This window comes from Cygnus atratus, chromosome 1 (assembly GCF_013377495.2).
Source record: "Cygnus atratus isolate AKBS03 ecotype Queensland, Australia chromosome 1, CAtr_DNAZoo_HiC_assembly, whole genome shotgun sequence".
Classification (NCBI taxonomy): Eukaryota; Metazoa; Chordata; class Aves; order Anseriformes; family Anatidae; genus Cygnus; species Cygnus atratus.
In genome coordinates, this window is record NC_066362.1 from 115657885 (window position 1) to 115681656 (window position 23772).

Consider the following 23772-nt stretch of genomic DNA (forward strand, 5'->3'; position numbering starts at 1 on the left):
TCTGTAACTCTCCTGTGCTCAGGAACAAGCATAAACAGCAGTTCCTGGGACCAGCCCTCATTATCTCAGCAGACCCGGCTAAAATACTGGTTGGGTGACACACAAGAGACCTGCCTTTGGCTCACACCACTACCTTAAACAGCATTACCTTGTGACATGCAGAAATAATCCAATACAGACCCCTGCCGAAGACTCAAATTTGTTAGGAAATGTTGCAGTTTGCTTTGCACACGCGGGTACTCTGATGGGTGAAGAATCATTTCCTCACCAGCAGCCAGCAGGAAAGCTAGGAGGAGCTTTTTCCTCCCGTCCTGTTTAGTTCACAACTGGTGGGATTACTGGTAAAGTCATACTACTGAATCTGTGCACTACCAGCCTCCTCAGCTGAGCAGTCACGAAGCTGCACCCTGGGGCTCAGGCCCTGCGCTACCGTTCTCTCAGATGTCAAACAGCTCCTCAGGCAATCATTAGACAACCTTCTTAAATTGGACTATTAATTTTCCACAGAGTCATCCCAGACAGTAAGACGAACCACGTGCACACACTAATTTTTGCCTAAAGCTGACTGGAGAAGGCCCTGCTTACGCAGAAAATCTCTCAGTTTGTTTCCCAAAAACTGCCCGATGAATGATCTCCCGCCCCGGGATGCAATCAGCGCTTCTCTGACTCGTTTGGTCAGTCGGGATTCTTAGAGAGGATGCTTCAGGCCTGACCAACTGTCTCCCATTCTGGAGTTTCCTTAATTGCTTCCCCAACAGCTCTCCCCGGAGCCCCCTCCTAAATGAGATCGATACAAGAACTACGAAGTCTTAATAGCTGCCGTCATTATCCAGAAGCTGATATTTTCAAAACAAGCTACATCCCACCAATGCCTTATATGTTAATATAACTAGAATTTCACTGCAAAATTCTAAAGCATCCAGATACTCCAGAAGTCACAACTACATAAAGAGACCTAGAGAAACATTCATGATTCTTCGGCTAATTCTGAATACTTTTAATGGATTGTACAGATTTCAACATCTGGTTTTACAGTCTCAGCTGAAATATATCATATTCCATACAGACATGATACACATTCATCTAACAGATGGCATCTTCTGCCTGTCGAAGGAGCAACAAGTGACCCCAAAAGGCTCCTGCTGGTTAACTTTTCAAAAAGATGTGTTTCTTGGCTAATTGCAGTATGAAAGTACTTGTTCAAAGAAGCAGAATGCATTCCAAAGTATTGCTCATAGGCCTCCCAAGTAAGTTTCACAGAGGCACTAGGATCATATTGCAACAAAAGGATCTTCCAATAGTACAAAGTTAACTGACACTTTTTTTTTTTTTTTTTAAACTTTCCAGTGTATAAAATCTGTTTTTGCACTCCTTCCTGTATAAAGAAGCATTGGATTAGAAGCTAGGCAGAAGCTTTACCAGGTAAAGTGAAGATAAGGGGTAAAAACAGAGACAGTTAAGCCTCAGCTAAAACCTTTCATATACAACAAGAATTTTGCAGTATTCCCTTCCCCATAGCCAGTTATACTATGTTAGTTATGTTAACTATGTTATACTATGTTAGTTATGTTAACTATCAGACCTTAAAAAAAAAGTTTTTTAAAAAGTCAATTTTAATCTGTGCACTTCCACCTGAAAATGCAAGCCTGAACACAGTAGGCAAAAAGAAAATCCCGTTTCAAGGAAAATAACCATCTCCAATATTCACATAGCATGCATTAGAGATTTCTAGGACTGAACTGCTGACATTTTTATGCTGTTAGAAGCTTACACATATAAAATATCTGCTGCAAGCAGGATATTGTCATATCAGGCTTCCTGAAAACCTGAATCTGAATGTATGTTTAAACCAATCTTCTACATTTTACATTAAAAAAAAAGTCTACAGCCAGATGAGTTCTTTTTGTCAAGACAGAAGTTACAAGCTAACAACAGGTGGTGTTATAGCGATGGCTCTTCTATTTTGATCTTTTTTGTTTGTCCATTAGAACCATGTTGCAGATCCTGCCTTTTCTTTTTCTGCTGCTGCAACCTTTCCTCTTTCCTCTGTAGGTAGACGGTCGTGTTATCAAATGAAGCTTTGTAGAGACTGCTGTAGTGGCTCTCTGCACCAACAAATCCTGCAAGTGGGCAAAACAGGAACACAAGACAAGTGTTAATTTCCTTAATGGTCTCAGCAATTATTTCCTGTGCTGGAATTCTAGACAGTGGTATTTCAACTTATTTACTGTGGTCCTATCCACTCTACTAAACATCAGCATTTACACTACGTAAGCCCTGTCTGACTTGGTAAGAATCCATCCTGAATTCACATTGCCAAGCGCAACTAAGCTGAAAAATGCCCACAGAGGCAGGCACATGACTGTCAAGCAAAGAAAGCACACAATTCTCTTGGACACTTGAAGAACTTTGAGGCTGCTGTTTTTAAAACTACTGCTGTAGCAACTTATTGTTAAGACATCCTGTTGGCATTCTTCCCCCGCGCTTAAACACTGCAAAGGGCCTAAATTACTATGCAACTGTCCTTAGCTGACTTCTTTCCTAGAGCACTAACTTAAAATAAGCCTGAAGCAGTAGACTTCAAACGGTGCTGTCCTACAGTGCATACATACACACTTTTTAAGCATTCACCCCTCGCGATTTTGCTACAGTTTTGTGAATCCAGCATAACATTCTTCGCAGCATGTCCAGGACCGTAAGCTTATAGGATTAAATAGGCAACTATTATCCCCCCCCCGAAAAAGAAAAAAAACTCACATTGTTTTTTTGTAGATAATACCGCAAGAGATTAGCTGGCTAGGTCCATATTTCTAAAATTTGTTAGAGTACCTATCTGACAAAGCTAGTTACCTCTGGCTTCCCTTTGTGTTCTTACCTTTCCTCACTTCCAAAAAATCTTGTTTATGAGCATGGAAACCCAGTATTTACTATGGCTTGGTCCTGAAGCAAGCGTGCTACTCCACAGTAACGCACATACAGCACACCTTTGAGTCTTGGTACACAAACATACCGACTCTCCCTCGCTGGTACTTGGCAAAGTGCATGGTTTTACTTTCAAGGGTCTTGCACTCACACAGTAACCAATTGACTGGCCTCTGGCCCTGGGACGAATTGCACGCTGTCATTTTGGATATCCATTCAAATGGATATACTCCCTACTTGATCAATCTGCACTAAATCTTGTTCTACCTTTTTCTGGGATCGGTTCCAACACAGCGTCAAATTGTTCAACATCTGCTTCCAGACCGACCTAGTTGTCTTAAAGCCTACACAGTTAGCAATCAGATGAAACTGGTCTGCAGAAAGTGAAAAGAAGGCTACAGAGTTATTAAGAAGACTGGGTTTAAGCAATATAATGATCACCTCTTTTAAGAGAAGTAACTACCTTCTCAAGCACTAATTACGCACTGGAGTAAGTGGTTATCATGTGAGCCTCCCCTTACTAATTAACAATAATAGATCCTGTCATTTGAGCAGTCCTCCTCTCCCAGCTGCAGCAGGCTATCGTGTATCACAGTAATTTGCTACACTGCCAAATTATGCTGGGAACCTCTCTCCCTGTCTGCTCGTACTACTTCTCTGTTGCTCATTTTCACTCAGCCCTTGTACTTTTAATAATCTGCCTGGCTCTAACTATCAAGTCGGCAACACCTACATGCAAACACTCTCCCTTCCAAAAGGGTACTTGACTTCCTTTTAGATTTCAAAGGCCAAGCACAACCAACTTAATGGCAGCTATTATCTCACTATCTCAACTGTACTTCTAATAAAGTTTCATGCTCAGGCAAGAGACAAGAAAACAAACAACAGTTTCCAATATCACAGCAGTAAGACAGACTGCTGCAGCTCTGTAACAGGGTGTTTATGTACAACCGTATGCTAAGGTGTCTATGTGGAACAGTTTTAATGCTATAAATATCTACACCATTTTTTGAGAACAGTAACCTGAACACCCTTTAATACCAACACTAATTTCCACACCAGATGGAGGGATGGAGCTGAGGAAGGAAAACTGAAAGATTATGCAACTTCAAGAGAACGGACTTCAACTCTGATCTTGCTTTAGACCTAAAATTGCAGTTCTTACACCTTCAGGCCAAATTTCTCACCTTCAAACACTGTCCAGTTGTCACGCAGATATTTTGACATCCTCTGTAATCCTTCATCATCAGTTACAGGCTGGGAAAAGAAGGAACACTGCATGATATTCTGTGCATAATGAACAAGGAACTTGCAGTATCACAGTCAACTGAAAAATGCCACAGATGAGCACAGTGAAAGGACAGCGAGTTGAAACCCCCCAGAATCTTAGGCTCCTTTTCTTTTTTTCAGGACCCCCACAGAAACTTGTCCTGAGTTCACCTGTTCTTCCTGGGGACCCTGTATAGCTTGAAAGAAAGAAAATGGACTCTCACTTACTAATTTGTGAGGATAAGGAATACCAGAAGGAACGCACTAGTGTCAAAGAACTTACCTAGAAGTGTAATGTAAGCCCACCTTACAACACACAATTAGCTGGGGACTTTAAAAATTAACAAGGAAGCTCCCAGTCATTTAACAGGCTATTAGAGAGAACTTGTTAGCACATCCCTCAACTTTGACTCCCTGTTCTATGGGAAAAAAAAAAAAATAAAAATCCCAGGATGCCTCAAACCCCAAAATATCTCTCAGAGGCAGGCACTGAGAGGGCTGTGCAGGAACCATTACCGATCAAACCACAAGGAGATTTTCTTGTTTTGTGTTTTTAATCAAGCGTAGCACACAGAGAGCACAGGCAATGATTTAAAGTACTGAATGCAATGGCTGACAAGCACTCTGCTTCATCCTACTATGCTAGATGTTAGCTTTACTGGAGAAGAGGCTGATAACAAGCTCTCAATGGCTATGTATAATGCAATTATACAGAGGTGAGAGAAGTAGAAGGAGAGGTATCTAAGACTTTTACTCAGTCTGAAATAGAGAAATGCGTCATTCAGTTTTCATGGAACATAGTTCACTCTGTTTTTGTTACGAGGTCAAGACTAAACAAAACATCCATGGTGTTAGGGTAACAAAAGTATCTACCTTCCACTGTCCATCACACGGTCTGTACAACTGAAGAGGGGCTTCGCTATCTTCCTGCAAAATCCAGATATCTCCTGCTTCCTCAAATGCAATGTCCCAGCCTTTATGTTTCAAAGAGATTTGCTGTCTGTAAACTAGCTGCTGGGCAACGGCATCAAGCTGAAAGATGTAGACTGTGGGAATACTTTCGAGAGGAAAAAAATTAATTACCATTATTAGCAAATCCACCTACTGCCATCACTTGTACAGCAAACTACAAACACCCACTCTAATTCCAAACCGAGCTAAAGCAAAGTCGTTAGAAATTGCAAAAAATACCATAACACTACAAATGCAGTTTGCTTACATGGTCAGAGGCAGAAGCTGTGGATACCTAACATGTCAAATGGATTTTCAAATGTCATATCAAAGAAAAAGGAGTCAATACTGCCTCTTCTTTAGAAAAAAAAAAAGGTAGTAAAGGGAATTTAATCAGGATTTACATGGGGAGTGTTTCATCCCAGCGCAACTGGCCTACAGGGCTTCACTTGAAGGAGAATGTAACTGAGCACCAGTATACAATAAAACAAGAGAGGAATTACACACCATGGAAAGGAGGAGGGAATGAGAGGGACACAAAACCTTGAAGTGGCTGAAAATCAGGATTCTAGCACTGCACTGGCAAGGCACCCACCTCCACCTCTCCTGACAGCACTCACTCCTCTAACAGCCACAGCCTCCTTATACAGAGCTTCCTAATCTGCCCTGGACAAGTCTACAGTGTGCCAGGCAGGACACCTCTGCTCCCTCATGGGCAGCTTACAAGGTCTACAAGACAACACTGTTTAGAAATGCTGGGCAGTGGAGCTGGAAATAAAAACCTGACAGAGCACGGCATGGCCCCTGGGGGAACTAGCACAGGCATAGCCCATAGCTGACAAGGCCTCCACTTCCAGAACAGGTCTGGATGCCCACGCAGGGAGCTGCTCAGCCTGGCAGTGCACGTGATGGGGAGAAGCTGAGGCTTCTCACCCTGGCACAGACCGAATTCACTGAGGGGACAGATGATTTCACTGTATGGGCAGCTTTGGCAATCTCCCTCTGTCCTGTTGGCAAGCTTTTGTCAGTGAGAGCAGTTTTCTTGGCAGGATTAAGGTGCTGTGGAAAGAGAGGGAAAGGCTTTTTGTCCATCCCTGCGAGGTATTCCCCTGCCAGTGGGACTGCAACGTTCCTCAGTGCTTGGCCCTCTGGCTCCTGAGTGCTTTCCTCATGCAAACACATGCATTTGAACATCCTGAGTGCCAGGCAGGGCTCTCACATCCTCACCTCGTGTTCCCTCCTGTGAGGGAAGGGCATCACAAGTTCCGCAAAACTTAACTATGCCAAGTAACCTTCGTACTCACCTCTGCATTCAAGCAGAGGACAAGCACAAAAAGGACTCTCAGGTTTCCTTGAGGCCACAGGCATGCCTATAACACTCAGAGATTAACAGTACCACACACTTCAGTCTGGGGAAGTGTTAGTGTATCCATCCAGCAGGGAAAGCTGTTCCCTCCTTTACAGGAGCTGTGATGACTTTAGCCAGTATTCCCTTTATTCTTACCAGTCACACAGAACAGCAACATAACCTCCTTGACAGCAGTAGGCTATTCTTGTCACAGTGTATTTCTAAATAGGAAGAGAAAAAGAAACATCCTTATAAATTAGGACTGTTTTAAAGGCAGAAAATTCACTTTCAATTTCATCTTACCCTTTAAAATTTAGCACGTATCTTAACTTACAGCAAGTTAAGCAACGTAACTACATTTAAACTGCAGTCAAGTATATTTGTGTACCAGTGTTTGCTGTTTAATGAAGCTTTCCACATTCACAGCCATCGTAACAGAGACCAAATGTAAAGGTTTTATTGAGCTACTCTCAACAGACAAACCAAGAGAGAAGACAATGAAGGAAAGTATGTCACCCTTAAAAATTCTCCCCTGCAATGTTAATGGAAAAATAAAAAATAAATAAGGGCATTAAGTTTGCTTAGCCAGGCTATCACACTAGCAGCTTGAAGATTATAAACACATTACATTTGTTACATTTGTTAAAAGAGAAGATAGTGATGCATTGCCAAAATCCTTGCTGGGTTGCCCCTGTTCTCAACCTGCATCTGGGTGAAGCCATACTGCCAAACATGAAACATGTTCTGAAGAACAAGGCAAGACTACCTCTGGCCACTTTCCTCATTAAAAGAAAAACACCCACAAAAGAAAAAAAAAACAAAACACCCACACCCTAATTTATTCAGAAGATAAATAGTTTTATCTGGGAGAGAACCAGGGCAGTATCTCTGCTGGATAAACCGTACCACTTGAAATATCTAACAACTGATTTGGGGCTCCTTGAGTGGGAACTAAGAACTCGAGATGAGCACAGAATCTGCGAGAAGATGCCCTAGGGTGCTTTTTTGAAAGTATCTACCATATAACATGAAAGATGAGACTGCAAAGGCAAAAAGGCTGGTTCTCAAGTATGTTTTTACACTGTAATAACACCAGCATTTCTGATTAATAAAACCTTCTTACTAGAGCAGTAGTGAGTTATTCTCCCTAGTTCAGGGAAAATGCATCGTCTTGTCCTCAAGACCCCTTTTCCCTCCCACACAGCCTTCACCTCCTTCCCTAACGTGACACTGGTCACTAGACAGAGCCTCTAGTTTACCAACTTAAGCTGAATTTTACCCTTTGAGCTTCCAGCTGATGTACGGGAATCCTCAGGGGACTTCAGAGTTTTGCAATCAATCCAGGAAAGCCAAACAAGCTCTATAGCCTCCAAACATCCAACTCGGCAAATTTAATACAAGAAGCTAATTCTTTTGTCAACAGTACACGACACAGCTACTCCAAGATGAACCAACAGCAGGAAAGAAAGCTAATTAATGGCATAATTATAGCTGAAAACCAGAGTTACATGGAGCATCTCCAGCGCAGAAGAGAAAAAAAATCCATTGTGCGACGCAATCTTTAGCGGGGAGGTAGGGGAAAGCAAGAACAGCAGCATGCACACTGCTAGCAGCACATACTTCTCACTCACATACTCGACCATTTGTTTGGACAGAAGAGGACCACTTTCTAAAAGCCATTATCAAAAGGATGGTACGTTTCAAAGCTCTGGTAAACAGATGGGACTAATTTCTTGCTCCACTGCAGAAATACAAAGTTGTTATTCCGTATTTAGCGGTGAGACCCAGGACCCCCTGTATAACAGATATAAAAAATGCTTGCAGTTTCAAACGCTGAGTAGGATGAGGATGAGTGGGCTGAACCAGAAAGGTTCACCGTAGCTAACACATCTAAATGTAGTTACTGCAGCGTGGAGCCACTTACACCATAGCTTTAAAGTGGAACTGATAACTCCTTTGTAAACCACCAGCCGGTTTTCTAGACATTTAAGGAAATAAGCCAAGATATTTAAAAAAATCAAAAAAAAGATATTTATTTCTGCTAACAATGCTTCTCTCTGCCTGTCTCATGACAGCGCAGTGATAGGAAGTGCCCACCTACACAGTTCACGCTTTGTCAGAGAGACAAAAGGTTCTGTGAATGCAAAGTATGCAGAAGCTCTCCCCACCCCTCACTGGGGGAGGGAGGAGGAGACTTTGATTTGAACCAAATGTTACTCACAGCTGGACAAAGACACATCTTAGTAAGCTCTTTCCTTTCCATGCTTCTTTAATGGTAAGTTAACAATCAGTGAATTGAATGCGAGGCCCAGAATAGTATCTTGTTCAAGGACAAGCCTATGAAATCAGTTAACTTAAATAAAAGCTCCAAACAGCCTGTGATAAACAGATGTTCAGTTGATACTCTCTTAACTTATTCAGCATTTCTGTGCCAGTGTTATCAGCCCACCAACAACTTAAAATTAACTTTTGATGTCGCCTGTGAGAAGAGGTAACCCTATGAAAACGTAATGTACTGGAGCACTGGGGTGGAGTTGTGCAATTCACGTTCTGGACTTTAAACAAGCTTTTGCTGTCAAGAGGATCAAATGAGGTGAAAGCTCTGAATCAGGATAATATTTATACAGTACAATGGAATGAGAGAATTACTCCCATTCTAGAGGGAAAATGAACTGGGAGTCTGCAACCTATCAGCTGAAACCAACACTGCACTGCCCAAGAACACATCTCCATTCCCAAAACACACACATATTCATCACCTGCCAACCAAAATAAGCCCACATTTCTGCACTCATATGGCCCACCGTTACTGTTGATTCCATTATCATTATGCTTCGTATTGTGTTTCAAGCTTCGGTGCATTCATGGTGGGTATCGATGGTCAAAAAAAAAAAAAAGACGTGATGTGAAGGAAAGGAGAAAACAATTACACCCCCACCTAATCTTCAGCTGCCAGAGTCATTAGCAGACGGTGTGACAGCTACAACCTACAAAGTGCTGACTTAAGAGTCTGTTACCTTAAATTCAGACTATAAATAGCACACTAGGTTGTGATGATGATCCTTGCCCTTTGATACAGCTGGATGCACAGTAGGGCTAAATACCACTGCTGGACACCAATTTCTCTGGCATTTCTAGCACTACAATGCCAGCAAAACACAAGCTTCCTTTCTCCTTTGGTCTGGCTGGCCATCAAGACAGAAGCAATCTCTACGAAAAATTACTATTTGGACAATCTTTCCAGGAAGCCACCCTGCCGATTATTAGATATTTCATATGGTGCATTAAATAATGATCACCACGCAGGCTTAAAACAGTATAGCTGGTCTGACAGGAGTACATATTGAAAAGTGCAGCAACACAGCATGGAGGCGGCAACCCACAGCATGAAGGCTGAGATGTCATTTATCTATCTGTAATCACCGGAAGACTGCCTCTTGCACGTATATACCAACTGGGTCAAGCCAACTGAGCCTTCTGCACCCATAACTAGATTTGCACCATGTTTACGGGGAGACATTTTAAAATGCCTGTAAGAACCGGTAGCAAGCAGAATTATGCAGATTCAAGGAATAGGTCAGCACAAGGCTTCCAAGACCACAATTAGAAGACACATAATGCATGAAATGGGGAGAAGAACTGTAAAACACTGCAGAAATACAGTTGATTAACTGATGCGTTATATTTATTAACCCACAGTTTGTGTGTATTCCCTTTTGGTCACTGTTTACTCACACTGGGAGCAGCTGAACAGACAGCTCAAACAAAAAACGAGCATCCCAACTTTCTACTAAGAGACTCCATCAGCATATGAAGAGCTTCCTATAGAAGGAGGTATAGACAAGGCAAATATTACTGAACTATGTTCAGAAGCCTTCAAAAAACTAGAGTTGGAGCTTCTTTTCTTTTAAATCCACTCTTGCAAGCAGTATCAAGTTCTTTCCTGTAACATTTGGTAGTTTGTATTACATTTGGATAAACTTATCTGTAAGCAATGTAGTTAGGGTTCAGTGTAAGATCAGAGGTGGCACTAAAGGGCATGGTTTAGCGATGGGACTCGGTAGGTCAGGTCGACAGTTGGACTTGACCATCCTGAAGGTCTTTTCAAATCTTAAATGCTTCGGTGATCCTAAGCACTGTTAATTTACATGCAAGCTATCTTACTAAGCGCTAGGCCAGTCTAAGCATCTAGTCACATTAAAAACAATAATGACTCCTTTCCTCACAGCACGTCACTTACTAGTCCTCAATGATCCAATAAAGCTGTAAGGCAAAGTATTAAAAAAAAAAATAAAAATCTTACCCTGAAAATAAATGCCTTACAACATTACTGCGGGCATAGATTCAATGGCTATCAGATAATGCACTCGCATTAGCTACTTTGACCACAAATGTTAGAACATTTTGGCTTTGAAACTCTGAGACACTTCCAGAAGGCTACGCATGGCAAAGTAATTTTATAGACCTCAATCTTAATTCTCCCCTACTACCTCAAATCCTCCTGCACCCAGACTACGCAAGGATAGCAGCTAGCTGGTCTTGTGACCTCATTTATTGCACCCAATTTTTGCTAGTGAAAAAAAAAATGGCAGTAGCTACTTCAAAAAAAAAAAATCTATTTCAAACACTACATTCAAGTTGAAATGAGCCAAAGACCCCATGCATATGGGCAGAAGTTGCTTTTAAGTATGTTTTTCAAGTTCAAGAGCAGGTTAAATTGTCCGTATAGGTATTATCACGAACTCCTGCTGAAAGGGACTCAAGAGCAAAAAACACGTGTTCCAGTATCTAAGCTTTGCATGCTGTGATGCAAGTGGCTGCCCTCAGGGCTTATGTACAAATAGAAATGAAAGTTGCATGTTATTATTCCAACACAAAAACAACCCTGCTGATGTCTTTTGCTCAGAAAACTTGAGTTGTTAGGTCTGTCACAAGGAATGTGGTTCTTCCATGTGTCATGCTCCCAGTTCAGTAACTGGGAATCCCACTAACAAGATCAGGCCAGACCTATGTGAACAGCAAAGAACATCTGAGAGATCCCTACTGATTCCTGTCTGCACAGCACAACAGACTTCAACTAACCGAAACAACAGCAAAATGCTAGGGAAGAAAGACACAACTGTTCAATGACATTTCAGCCTGGATATGAATTCTGCAGCGTTTTGGCCTCAACAGCCATACATGGTGACAGGCTTCCCATTCACCTAACAACAAGGAGACAACCCTGGTCTTCAAAGACAAAGATTGTTAGAGATTCACATTTAAAACAAACAAACAACAAAACACCCAGAAGGATGAATGGTAAGACAAACAACCCTTAAATAACTCCACGGATTAGTACCTGGCTTAATATAACGTACGTGTGAGGGACAAGAACAAGTGCATTTCACTGCCAATTTGTCATGCTGTTTCACGTGACAAGAGGTAACAGAACTAACAGGTCAAGCACTGCTGGAACCTCTGCTCACATCGGATGTGCGCCGCATCAGCAGCCCGAGCAGGCTGCAGAAGAAGCATTGCTCCTGGGGTATTCAATTTTCACCTGTGACTCATACATTTTTGTTTTGGACACTGTCCAGCTTCAGAACAATCCAAAACAACAATCCTAGCAGCTTGATCCCCCCAGATAGTAACATTTCAGGTAACTGACTACAAACATTACAAAGCTTCTTTTTGCTCAGAGAGAATGTAAAATGTTGCTCAAGTTGCAATTTAAACATTTTAAAAACGGGTTAATTTTTTAGATTTTTCCAGTGTTACAGGATATTTTCTGGCTAAGAGATTAAGGAATTTGTGTTTTCTGAAAAATTATTAAGTGAAGGTTTGTTTTGGTTTGCAGAACTTCTATTTTGTAAGAATTATGAACAGCTGCTTTTAGTCACTGTTTAGCATTTTTAGAAATGCATGGAAGACAAGAATGAATGTCAGGGACTTTCTTCCTTCCCCCAAATCCCAGGCTATTATAACAGTTTCTAGGTCTTACGTAACTTCCAAACCCACTGACAGAAACGAGGCACTCCTAAGAAATGCGACAAATGCTTTTGGGAGTCACAAGGATCCAGAGAACAGCAAAAGCATTTACACACTCACAGCTTATCACACAGCCGTACCTGGTCTGTTTTGGTTGCATCAGGCCCACAGACACTGCTTAGATGACAGCAGTAGACTTCTTCCCCGCTTTTATAGTGCCAAAGTCTCAGAGTGCCATCCTGGGCAGATTGAAGCGAACACAAGTTGATTACCAGCAGTTCCTCAGGCAAAGAGTGGCCACTTGTGGCCTACAGCTAAACCCTATTTCCCTGAAGAGCTTCTCACAGGAGTTGCTAAATAGTCACTTAGTTAAGACCTCAAGCTGCAGATAAAGCATTTTAATTAACATAATTTTCCCCCTCAATTCTAAATTATTCAATCGTGCTAACTTTAATTTTCTCTTTGAAGTGGAAATTGTGTAGCTGCAAGAGTACATTTCAAGTCTGTCTCCTATAGCACAAATAGCACAGCAATATAGTGATCAACATTTTAGCAGCAATTCTTTCTGGTTGCCCTTCTCCACCCCTACTCTTGTTATCACCCAAATTCTCATTTGATTTAGTAACCTCCTGGAGAGAAGCTAAACACCTCTCTTCAATGACTGTTTCTTCCAGAGAACTTACTAAGAATGAAATAGAGACACAGCAATAACAGTACAGTTGCTTAGAGAAGGATGAGAGGAACAAGAGACAAGAGCTCTAGTGAAGCAAGAGCAGTGGCTGAAACCAAATGCTAAGAATTACTACAATCTTCACAGAAAACATTGCTTTCCTCCTACGTAGTTTCGGTAGTCTGGCATACAAAGACTATTGTTTCCCTTCTTTTAGATCAACTCCATCTACTCACTACAGGTTGCTCAAACCTCTACAGGTCTGGCATGACAGCAGGATCCCATCAATTTAAGAAAGGGATTGACGGGGGTGAAAACACTCACTTCTTCAGTTGTCATTCAAGCATTGTGTAGTACTGCACTGCAATCTCTACACAACATGCACTAGAAATACGATGAGGACATACTTCAGAACAAGTCTCACAGGGGAAAGCAAGTGGGAGAGAGAAGAGGGAACAGTTTTCTCAAAACCTCTAAAAAAAAAAAAAAAAGCTTGGATTCTAAGGCCATTAATTCTTAAGACACTCATTATCATGGCAGGCTGGCATAATATTCATTTGCCTCAAAGTTGTTTAAACAGTCCAATGATTAGAATTTGTCTGTGCTCCAAAGCAAGAGTTAATGATGAAGAAATAGCGAGGACTTGGCAATTTCTCCATCCTGAAGATCCTAATAAGAAGCCAGCTTCACTATAAACATTGTAAATGGCTTTTATGCTCTAGCAATAGAATGACTAAACACTGAAAAGAAAGCTAAGAAAGGAAAGGAGAGGGAGAGAAGGCAAGCTGGAAGCCATGAGAAATTATACTGAGTGTACCAGGGGACTTGGGGGAAAACACATGCAGACAATGGTTTTAAAGTCTAAACTTCCAAGAAAAATATTTTTTGGAAGAAATTGCAATACGTACCCCAGAAGCAGACAACAGCAGATCAGGATAGTTGGGTACTACTAATATTCTGCTTACAAACCTAAAGGGAAAGAAGTCAAATGATGAGCTCTCTTGCATGACACTCTGGGGTCTTTAAACACATACAATGAGAAAAAATACTGATTTTAAAAAGAATCTTCTAATAAAAGACAGGTTCTGCATATGAGCCATTTAAGAGAAGGAAAAAGTATGTCTACAGTACCTAGTACAGTATATACACTATACAAACTACTGATCCACTTAACAAAAGAATTATTTTCCCCACCTGCACTCGGAGCATTCTACTGACTCCTTCCCAAATGAAAACATTCATATTTAGACAAAGAAAATGCCAAGGCAGACAGATTTACTCGGATAGCATGGTTCCCCTTCCTCAATTCATGATGTAGATTAAAACCACAAATCAACAGATGCTTTTAAAACACTTCAACAGTGATGACTCAGCTTTCAGCTACCACCTCTCTCCCATCATAGTTGGAGAATAATCAAAAACAATTTTTTACAAAATTTTTAAAACAAGCATTTGGCAATTTACCACCAGTGTCTACATTCAGACAGAAAGCTTGTTTTTCAGAAGTATGTAATATTGCTATGTCTACATTCACTTGTCTGTGCTGAGTAACAAGGACCTCAACTTCTGGAGCTTATTATTATCTTAGAGCTCAGCAACATAAAATGCAGTGCCCTGAGCAGAACAGTACCCGAGTGGGACTGTCTTGCTTTTGAAAAAAGGTGTAACTTTAAGGCCATTAAAAAACAGAAAAAAAAAAACCACACAAGAAGAGATTTGGTCACTGTAATGATAAACTTCCATGACAAAGCAGCAATAGCAGTGCATGGAGGCATAACAGATTCAACAAGAATCACCACGCACCCCACCAAACTAAGAAAATCCAGAACTGCGAAACAAGACTGGAGCGACAGATGATTTATGTAATCCTTTTTTTATTCATTCCCTTTTTAAAGATTGATTTTTTAAATGTATATCAAGCAATTTACGCTAAGTGCCTTTCCACTGTGGGGCCACCAATGAACTCCCTGCATGGACACGATAGTCCCAGTATAAAAACGTCCTTCTGGGTATCAAGTCCTATTCATTATAAAGCACAACTGTGTACGCAGTAGGTGGAAAGATCAGACATGGCTGCGTAAATATGCTATAGAAACCTACCTGATCAAAGACTACTTAGCCCTTTAACATGAGCAGTCTGTTGCTTTTATACCATGCCAGCTCTACCCAGCTTAGACTACCAAATGATGTTATTAAAATCAGACTGGTACCCCAAGTTAGTCTGTGTCCAAAGTGCTCTACTAAAACACCTTGCTGGGTAAGTTAAGATAGGTTGTTACCCGTATCTCAAGTCCCCCAGTCACACTGTCTAACTCTTGTTCCTGGTATAGCAAGTTGACTACACCATGTTGCATCATCTTATGGAAGAACATGCCTGGAAGGGTGCTGTTATCCCCAAGTAAGTCAGCAGCCAGACAAGGAGAATTAAATGTGTTCTGTGCCCTATGCAGAGTCATGTCTTCTTTGCTTCCCCATTGCCGTGGACTTCAAAATTTAGCAGTAGACAAGACAAAAATACTGCACGACCCCTCAACAACAAAAAAAACTTCAAAAGCCCACAAAACTATATAGAGAAGGAAGGCAAACTCAAGAGACTTTGAAAATAGCGCAACTGACAAACATTTTAAGAAGTAAAATGTACAGGGCCTTTTTAAGTCTATTTGCCATCTTCTTCATGGGAGAGCTACTGAGAAGAAAAGGGAAAGCACAGTCCCTCCTGTAGGCTAGTAATGACATACCAGCTAGCAGACACCCCTTATTGGTCTCCTAGCAGGTCAGAGCGCACCCGAATCATGTCAGTGTAGGTAGCAGGTTGCCTTGCCCCCTTCCCCTGTTCAGATCACCGTAACTAAAAGGACCTTCACTTCAGGAGGAAGAAGAAAGGAAGGGAAGGGAAAGAGCATCCTTTCTGACTTTCTTTTTGTACAGAGGGATCCCTGCGTTTTATTAGACACCGTGGCAACATGAAGTTTTACAGTAATATCCCCTATGACATCTTCTATATATCCTTCTATATGTAGAAACGTTCTTGCCCACAGCAACATCACAGTCTCAAGAAAAACACCACACTCCTTTTCTCAGCTGCTAGAAAGACTAGGAAACTACGTTAAAAAACGTGATTCCTGGAATTTATTTTACGGGACCATTTTATAGCCCCTAGCTCACTGTAGTCTGATGTCCAGACAGGAAGAGTGCTGTTGTTATTTGTTTGGATTTTTTCACTCCAACTCTGATCTCTGCACTCTGCATCAAGTTGCCATTAGATTAGTGGCTGTTCAGACCACAAAGCTTCTCACTTCTTATGACTAAGACTGCCTTGAGCTAACAACCCCCAAGCTCTGGAGTCTTTGTAACCCAGACCTGATGTTTGATATGATTTGGGCACTTAATCTATTGAGGCACACTGACAAACTGCACACAGTGAACTTACTCTTTGTGTCCCAAGCAGTAGGATACAATGTTATAAGGAGCTTTAGTCAAACTCACTCTGATCTTCTCATCTCTATCCGCAGTTAAGATATAGCGGTCGTCAGGGCTCAGTGCCTGTTGGTAAAAGGAGAGTTTCAGTACCCAGCAGTTCAACGTTTGTTTAAACACACTTTTTCCTAACCAGAAGAGAGAAGCAGTAGATTATCTGTTTTTCTTGACTCTGAATTGCGGGTGCAAGCGTTAAGCCATACATTTCCACCTACAATGGAAGCATAAATCTTGATGACATCAAGAGAGCGTTAAGTCTAATGACAGCAACTTTCTTGCTCGCTAAGACGAGCAGCACAGACTAGCGAGTCCCGTGAAAGCCTCTGAGCTCCAGCACTACAGCAGAAGTCCCACTGTATCTTCAAAAGTTAGAAAGTTATCACACTGAAGAGCTCAACTGACATGACAGTCTGGGTGAATTGCCATATGCATTCCATCTCCAAGTCTTCTGTGGCTGTAACACCAAGAATTTTTGAACAGTCACACTCCCAGAATAGACAACCCATATGCTTGCTTCCTTTCCAAAAATTAGCATCCAGACACAAACTCATCAAGAAGAAATCCAAACCATGTATGTCATTTATACCTAAAGCAAGTAGAAACTCTTGAAGAAGAAAAAACCAAAAACAAACAAACACCACACCACCACCCAAAGTTGGGACAAAGCAGCAATGAAAGAACTTGAATGCAAGTTTTAGCCCTGAAGTGGTCAGGTAGCTGGACTTGACTTTTTTTTTTTTTTTTTTAAGTCCCTTCCAACTGAACTATTTTACTCTAACTGGGAATGCAATGCAGGTTTGTACAGCAACTACATGGAGGTACACGCTTACCACACCCAGTAGCATAGACAAGTGCCCCAGTTCAAGTTTGCCTTCTGCTTGTGGCTCTGTTATTGAGTAAGAATAGACATCACCAGATTTGTCTGCAACCAGAATTTTATCCTCAGCAGCTGTAATAACGACGGATGTGCATCTCCGATTCACAGACCTGAAAGAAAAATGGCACAGTTTGAACAGCTCTGCATGGGAACTTCAGCAAGTTTGGATTCAGACCCAGCTAAACAGATTGAGACAGACTAGACGAAAACCTATCAGATGCCACATCCTCAAAGCAGCAGCAATGAGGATAATGTTACAGTAAGGTATGCAGAGGCAAACAGCACTTTTGAGACTTCTTGGATCAATAAACTATACGATAGAAAACACTTGAAAGGTGGGAGAAAAAAGGTGAAGCATTAAAGCTGCTTGTTTGCATTTTGCTTGCTACTTTCTCAGTGGAGCATTTGACTAGGCAGCCTGCCAGCGCTTTAAAGAAAGCCTGGTAGACTTTCTTGTGTTCTCTCTAATAAAAATACAACCTAAACATGTGGAAAAGAGAAAGCCAGGTAGGAGGTCTCCTAGTACAACTATTTTGCAGCAACACAGGTAAAAACTGCAGCGAGGCTCCAGCTGCCACTTTGTACTATAAAACAAAGTCCTCTGGGAGCTTTACAGACTCTTCCTCCTCACATGCAATCACACAGTCAGAGAGATACAGTCTCAGGGTGTCTTCTCCCTGAACTGGAACTTTGACTTTCCCACATCATCATCCAGCATTTTATTGTTCCAGTAGTAGTGTAGCAGGTAATGTTTTTCTACCAGCTTTTCAGATAAATTTAAGGACCACACAGGTCAGAAAACAAGTTTTATAATAGGTTTAATCACAATTACTCTCAAGAAAGTTTCTGCAAATTAATAGCTGTTTTTATTACTATTATTCTTTCGTTTTCAAAACACCTCTTTTCCAAACCTCTTCATGTCCTGAAAGCATTGATATATGACTGCCAATTATGGGGATCATAGAGAACGGCCATTTCTATTCACCTGCTCTGAAATTTAGTGACCTCTGATGGCAAAAGAGCAACAAACTGCATTTCAGGTAGACAGATATAAATTCTAGTATTTTTTAGTGACTGTGTAAAGGAGTACCATAACAATGGGAAAATGTATAGGACACGAATGCCTGCTAACACATTGCAGGCTCCGGCAGCACAGTGTCAAAATAGGACACCTTGCTAACAAGAAGTCTAATTCCAAGTTTAGCTGTACTGCCTTTGACCTTACAGACAGATCCAAAAGTTCCCGTTGTCTGAAACAAGCTTATTAGGAGAGCTAGCACTGCGTGAAACCTTTAATACAGCCTGCCATAAAATTACCACAAGTTACATAGGTGAATTTTGGCATTCTTTTTTTCCCCACAAAGAGACCCTTTTTCCTGTATTCCCAGTTTCCTAACAGGAGGTAGCAACGTTCCCAAAAAATCCATCTGTGATTCTAGTTGACTCTCTAGCAGAAAATAAAAATGTCAAACAATTATCCAATGGCATCTTACAGGCAGGAATAACAGGGCAGGGCAGCAGGGAAAAGAATGCACAGTGAACAGAACTTGTCATTTCTGGTTTTGCCAGTGATTACTCACTACAACGCTGGTTAAGCCACCAAAGGTCTGTCATGTACCCTACACACACAAGCAACCTGAGTAAGACCCCATTTTATATTGCAACCAGGGCCTCGCCTTCATCAAGATCACCAGAAGCAGAGACCTCGCATGCTGACTTACCTTCTCAGGAACTCCTTCATGTCATGGTACTTCTTTTTTTTTTTTTTTTAAACAGAGGATCATTACAAGCAGCAATGAAAAACTTGTAACTGGAGGACCTCTGGTGGACAGCCACAGACAGTTTCCTCAAGAGAACTACACTTACAGAAGGAAGTTTGCAGTTGCTCTAAAAATATGCTTTTGAGTTCACAAACTCCCCAAAATGTCTTCTGCTCCAAATCAACAGAACCAGACAGTGCATTCACTGAACTGCTCAGTATCACTCTTAAAGACCCAACCGCAGCATTCACTAGGAGCGAGTAAAGTTTCAGTTCTTAAAGATGCAAATGCTGTCTTCTGGAATAAAGAACAGATTATCCTTTTCCCGGCCAACAATACAAACTCCCAAGATCATTAAATATGCTTAAATACAAAGGGTGGGGAGGAAAGGAAGCTTATCAATAGCAAATTCATGCATCCCAAGTACTGCTATTTCATAATTCTAATTTAATCAGCCATAGCCCCATTATGAAGAGACAAGCAACATCCTGCTTCCTTACCTGATGCTAATACATTCCCAGGAAGGCTTAGTACGAAACAGAATCAGACGTTTGTTGTCATCTGTCAAGACAAAATAATCTCCTGATGAAGAGAAGGCAAAAGCTAGGATGTCATCGCTTCCTTTATCTGTTGGTTGTCCATCCTGTCTAATAGAGAGAAGGGGAGAAAACGAGTTCACAACCTGAAACACGGTTACTGAAATCCTTCAGAAAAGGTTTTTCTTACACTACCAGCATGAAGGAATATGAAGAACAAAGTACAATGCTTAAAGTTGTATTTGAGCTTAAAATGTTAAGCCAACTTGAACATTAATGCAAAGGTACAGGGATTGTGTTCGCACCTTAGGGGCCAGCAGTAAGGTTTTTTTGTTTGTTTTTTTTGTTTGTTTGTTTGTTTGTTTTGTTTTTTTAAAGAAAGCTGTGCTTCACAGAATCTTAGAACGGCTTGGGTTGGAAGGAACCTTAAAGATACCCAGTTCCAACCCCCTGCCATAAGCAGGGATGATACCCACTAGATCAGTTTGACCAAGCCCCATCCAACCTGGCCCTGAACACCTCCAGGGATGCACTGCACCTCCACTTCTGTTACAATGCCAACAGATACATGACAGCCTAATTTACAACTTACTGAAGCTCACAGAAAGAAAAAAAAACTTTTGGAAGCCATAGCTGAAGATTTTACAAGATGACTCACAGAGGCACAACTTCACACAAATAACAAATAATTAGGTTCAGAAGAGATCTCCAGAGACCACCTAATCCAACCCTCTACTGCCATTAGGTCAAATTAGAGCAGGTTGCTCAGGTCCCATGCAGTCAAATCTCAAATATCTCTAAGAATGGAGACTCCACAACCTCTCTGTATTGTGTTAACACATTTAAGTACTCCCATGTTGAAAAAGCTTTCCTCATAGGTCTCATCCTGACCTTCTGCGCAGATACAACAACCTTATCTGTCTTCTTTATATCCTCTGCTCCACTGCTATAGACAGCAACAAACTTTCCCCTTAGCATTTTCTTCTCCAGGTTGAACAACACCCGTTCTCTCAGTCTATCCTCACACACCAGATGCTTCAGGCCCCAACTATCTTGGTGGCCCGCTGCTGGACTAGCTCCAGCTCATCCATGCCTATCTTATTCCCCAGGGCCCAACACTGGACATGGAACTCCAGGTCTCACAAATGACAGAGACAAGAAGAATGATTTCCAGTGGCCTTACAAGGTGCACTGCTCCTAAAACAGCCTGGTGTGCAGTTGGCTCCCTTTGCTGCCATAGCATGCTGACAACTTATGTCCAACTTGGTGACCACCAGAACCCACAAATCCCCTTCTGCAAAACTGCTTTCTACCCAGACAACCCTTATCTTGCTCCCCTGCCTGGGGTTAGTCCAGCCGAGGTACACAATTTTGCATTTGCCTTTGCTAAACCTTATGAGGTTCCTGACAGCCTGTTTCCCAAGGTGCTGAGATCCCTCAGAAGAAGAGCCCTCCCTTAAGCACATCTGTTGCTCCTTCCAGGTTTGGTATCACTACTGAACACCACAGAATATGAGCACCAGCTGAAGACAATTAGCTAGTGTTTTAAACAGCACAGCCTCTCTATACAGTTTTATAACGTAAATAAAAGCTGCTACAAGTAAGATAAACCATTCTTCTAAACTAAAGAGGATGGAATGTAAGCATCCAGGACTACATTTATACCTACATTCTTTCAAAGATGTCTCCACTTTGCAATACAGGACAGCGCATAGACCTGACAGCAACAGTGACTACACTTGGAACCAGTATCACCATGTGAGGACTTGCCCTCCACTCATACCAATTAGTACAGACAAGACACAGCACATCGCTGCATCCAAATTAAGACAGGAATCCTGCTTTCCAGATTGTTTGTCTCTGGACAGTGCACAGTCCACCACACCAGGTTCCATCAACCCATGAAAATTCTTCAGAACACAGAATTCAAGCAAAGTGGATGTTTACAGACAGTAACTTTTTAATAGTTCCAGCGTTCTTGAAATATTTAATGGCTTTTTGTAACTGGGATGCAAGTTTTATGTTTCTTTCGTCCCCATGGTGGGAAAGAAAAAGGCTGAGAAGAAGGAAACTGTTTCAAGTCCTAAGCCTACATTGTTCTCTGCTTTAAAAAGCGTTATGGTTCACCCCACCAGATCTTGATACAAGTTTAGCAAAAAACAAGAAAACTGCCTACAGGACTAACAATGTCCAGTGGTTGGATTTAAACTAAGAAAAAGACCTCTTCATTTTTTGAAACCTTATGACCTAGAGAACAGACTTGAAGGAAGATTGTGTACTGTTTTTTGTTTCTTTTTTTCCTGCCTTAGATGGTCTAACAAAAGATGCAGCATTGTAAGCATTGTCTTGACTAACAAAAGTCACACAAAATCATTGACTACACTATTGGTGTTTCTCTAAAACAAAAATGAACATGTATACAGTCTCCCCTCTTGAATTAACCACAAATATGTGTATCTATGTACATCCATCAGGGATAGCAAAGACCACCTGGCCATCACTTGTTCAAGGAGTCATCCCACGGCTTTGTTTTATTATCTTCACTGCAACATAACCTCAGGAACAGATGCACCATCTAGGAAAACACCGGATCATTTACACTTATTTTCTCACCGTTTGTTTTCTAAGGCCTTCTTTTCCACATTGGTGCAATCATACACGAAGAGATTATCGTCCCTGCAAATAAAAAAAACCAAGAGACTAAAATCACTGGAAATAAAACAAACCTAAGTTTAACCATTAAGTGTCAACTGTTTTGGAACCTTTTAGTATTTTATAGTTATATGCCCAACTGACCCCTACCTCAAGGAACTAACTCCAGCAAATGTGCTTCCCAAGTGCTAAAAGAGCGAAGGAAGTTTAAAACTTTGCATTGCACACACACGGCAAGAAGAAACTATCACCTTTTGGCAAAGTAACCCTTTTCTTTCAGAGTAAGTTGCACATACTTTGTGAGGTCATACATATTTGCCACTAGCATTTATCCAGATGTTTATGGACAGGGGACACACATCTGATGGCTGCCTAATCATGCCAAAAACAAACAAACAAACAACTTTAAGGGATAAAAGTTTAAAGATGTTATTTCAGTAGTTGAGAATGAATACATGAAACGTCTAAAAGGGTGCAGGAATCCTTACAGGAACTGACCAGCAGGCACAAGCAAACACAGAGAGCCTCCTGCACACTTCTACCATCTCACCCCAGCTGCCAGTTGAATATCCCCAGAATGAAGGCCCTCACACCCAGGAAAACATTCAGTACGAAATCATAGAATAGCTCAGGTTGGAAAGGACCTTAAGGACCACCTGGATCCGATCCCCTGCCATGGGCGGGGACACCTCCCACCAGACCAGGCTGCCCAAAGCCCCATCCAGCCTGGCCTTGAGCACCTCCAGGGATGGGGCACCCACAGCTTCTCTGGGCAGCCTGTCCCAGCGCCTCACCTCCCTCACAGAGAGGAATTTCCTCCCAATATCTAACCTACACCTACCCCTACCCTCTTAGTTTGCACCCATGGCTCCCTGTGCTACCCCCGCGCACCCCACGCGAGCACCCCACCACCGCTGCGGGCACTGACCCGTGCTCCCGGTACCGCGCCGCCAGCAGCCGGCTGCCCCCCGCGGCGGCCATGAGCGGCCCGCGGAGCGCCACGGCCGGGCCGGGCCCGGTGCCGGCTCCCCGCCTTCCCCCGCCGCCATCTCGGCCGCCGCCCGCCATGGCCGCCACGTGCGGGCGGGCGCGGGGCGATGACGCCCAGCCGGGCGGGCAGAGGGCGCGCCGCAAGATGGCGGCTCCCTCGCTGATGCGTTGCGGACGGGCGGCCGCCCGCCAGGTGAGCTCCACGGGCGGCGCTGGCGGAGCCTCCGGGGCCAGCCCGTTTTTCCCCGTCCCCTTCCTAACCCCCGGGGCCCTCCGCCGGCCCCGGGGTGAGCGCTGTGCTGGCCGCTGTTTTGCAGGCGCTGCGGCTGGAGCCCCCGACGCCCCGATGG

At 42.3% G+C, this 23772-nt stretch overlaps 1 protein-coding gene across 1 annotated transcript; it reads right to left on the bottom strand.

Moving 5' to 3' along the window:
- Positions 1-970: 970 nt before the first annotated feature.
- On the bottom strand, positions 971-23515 carry WDR4 (WD repeat domain 4). The gene is made up of 11 exons (XM_035545909.2): positions 23361-23515; positions 22394-22456; positions 19745-19891; positions 17438-17594; positions 16561-16673; positions 14039-14099; positions 12601-12699; positions 6647-6711; positions 5065-5248; positions 4110-4179; positions 971-2120 (listed from the first exon to the last, which is right to left on the bottom strand). Exons 1-11 carry the CDS (start codon positions 23498-23500, stop codon positions 1942-1944), a joined length of 1278 nt encoding a protein of 425 aa, XP_035401802.1. The 5' UTR covers positions 23501-23515; the 3' UTR covers positions 971-1941.
- Between the last annotated feature and the right edge of the window lie 257 nt (positions 23516-23772).

What these genes read in the sequence shown, in the direction of transcription:
- WDR4 (XM_035545909.2), bottom strand. Translation starts at nt 23,500, where the DNA reads ATGGCGGGCGGCGGCCGAGATGGCGGCGGGGGAAGGCGGGGAGCCGGC. An exon ending in TGGGAATGTATTAGCATCAG is followed by an intron (nt 17,595 to 19,744) that starts GTAAGGAAGCAG and finishes TTTTTCTTTCAG; the next exon opens with GTCTGTGAATCGGAGATGCA. An exon ending in TGTCTATGCTACTGGGTGTG is followed by an intron (nt 16,674 to 17,437) that starts GTAAGCGTGTAC and finishes TTTTACCAACAG; the next exon opens with GCACTGAGCCCTGACGACCG.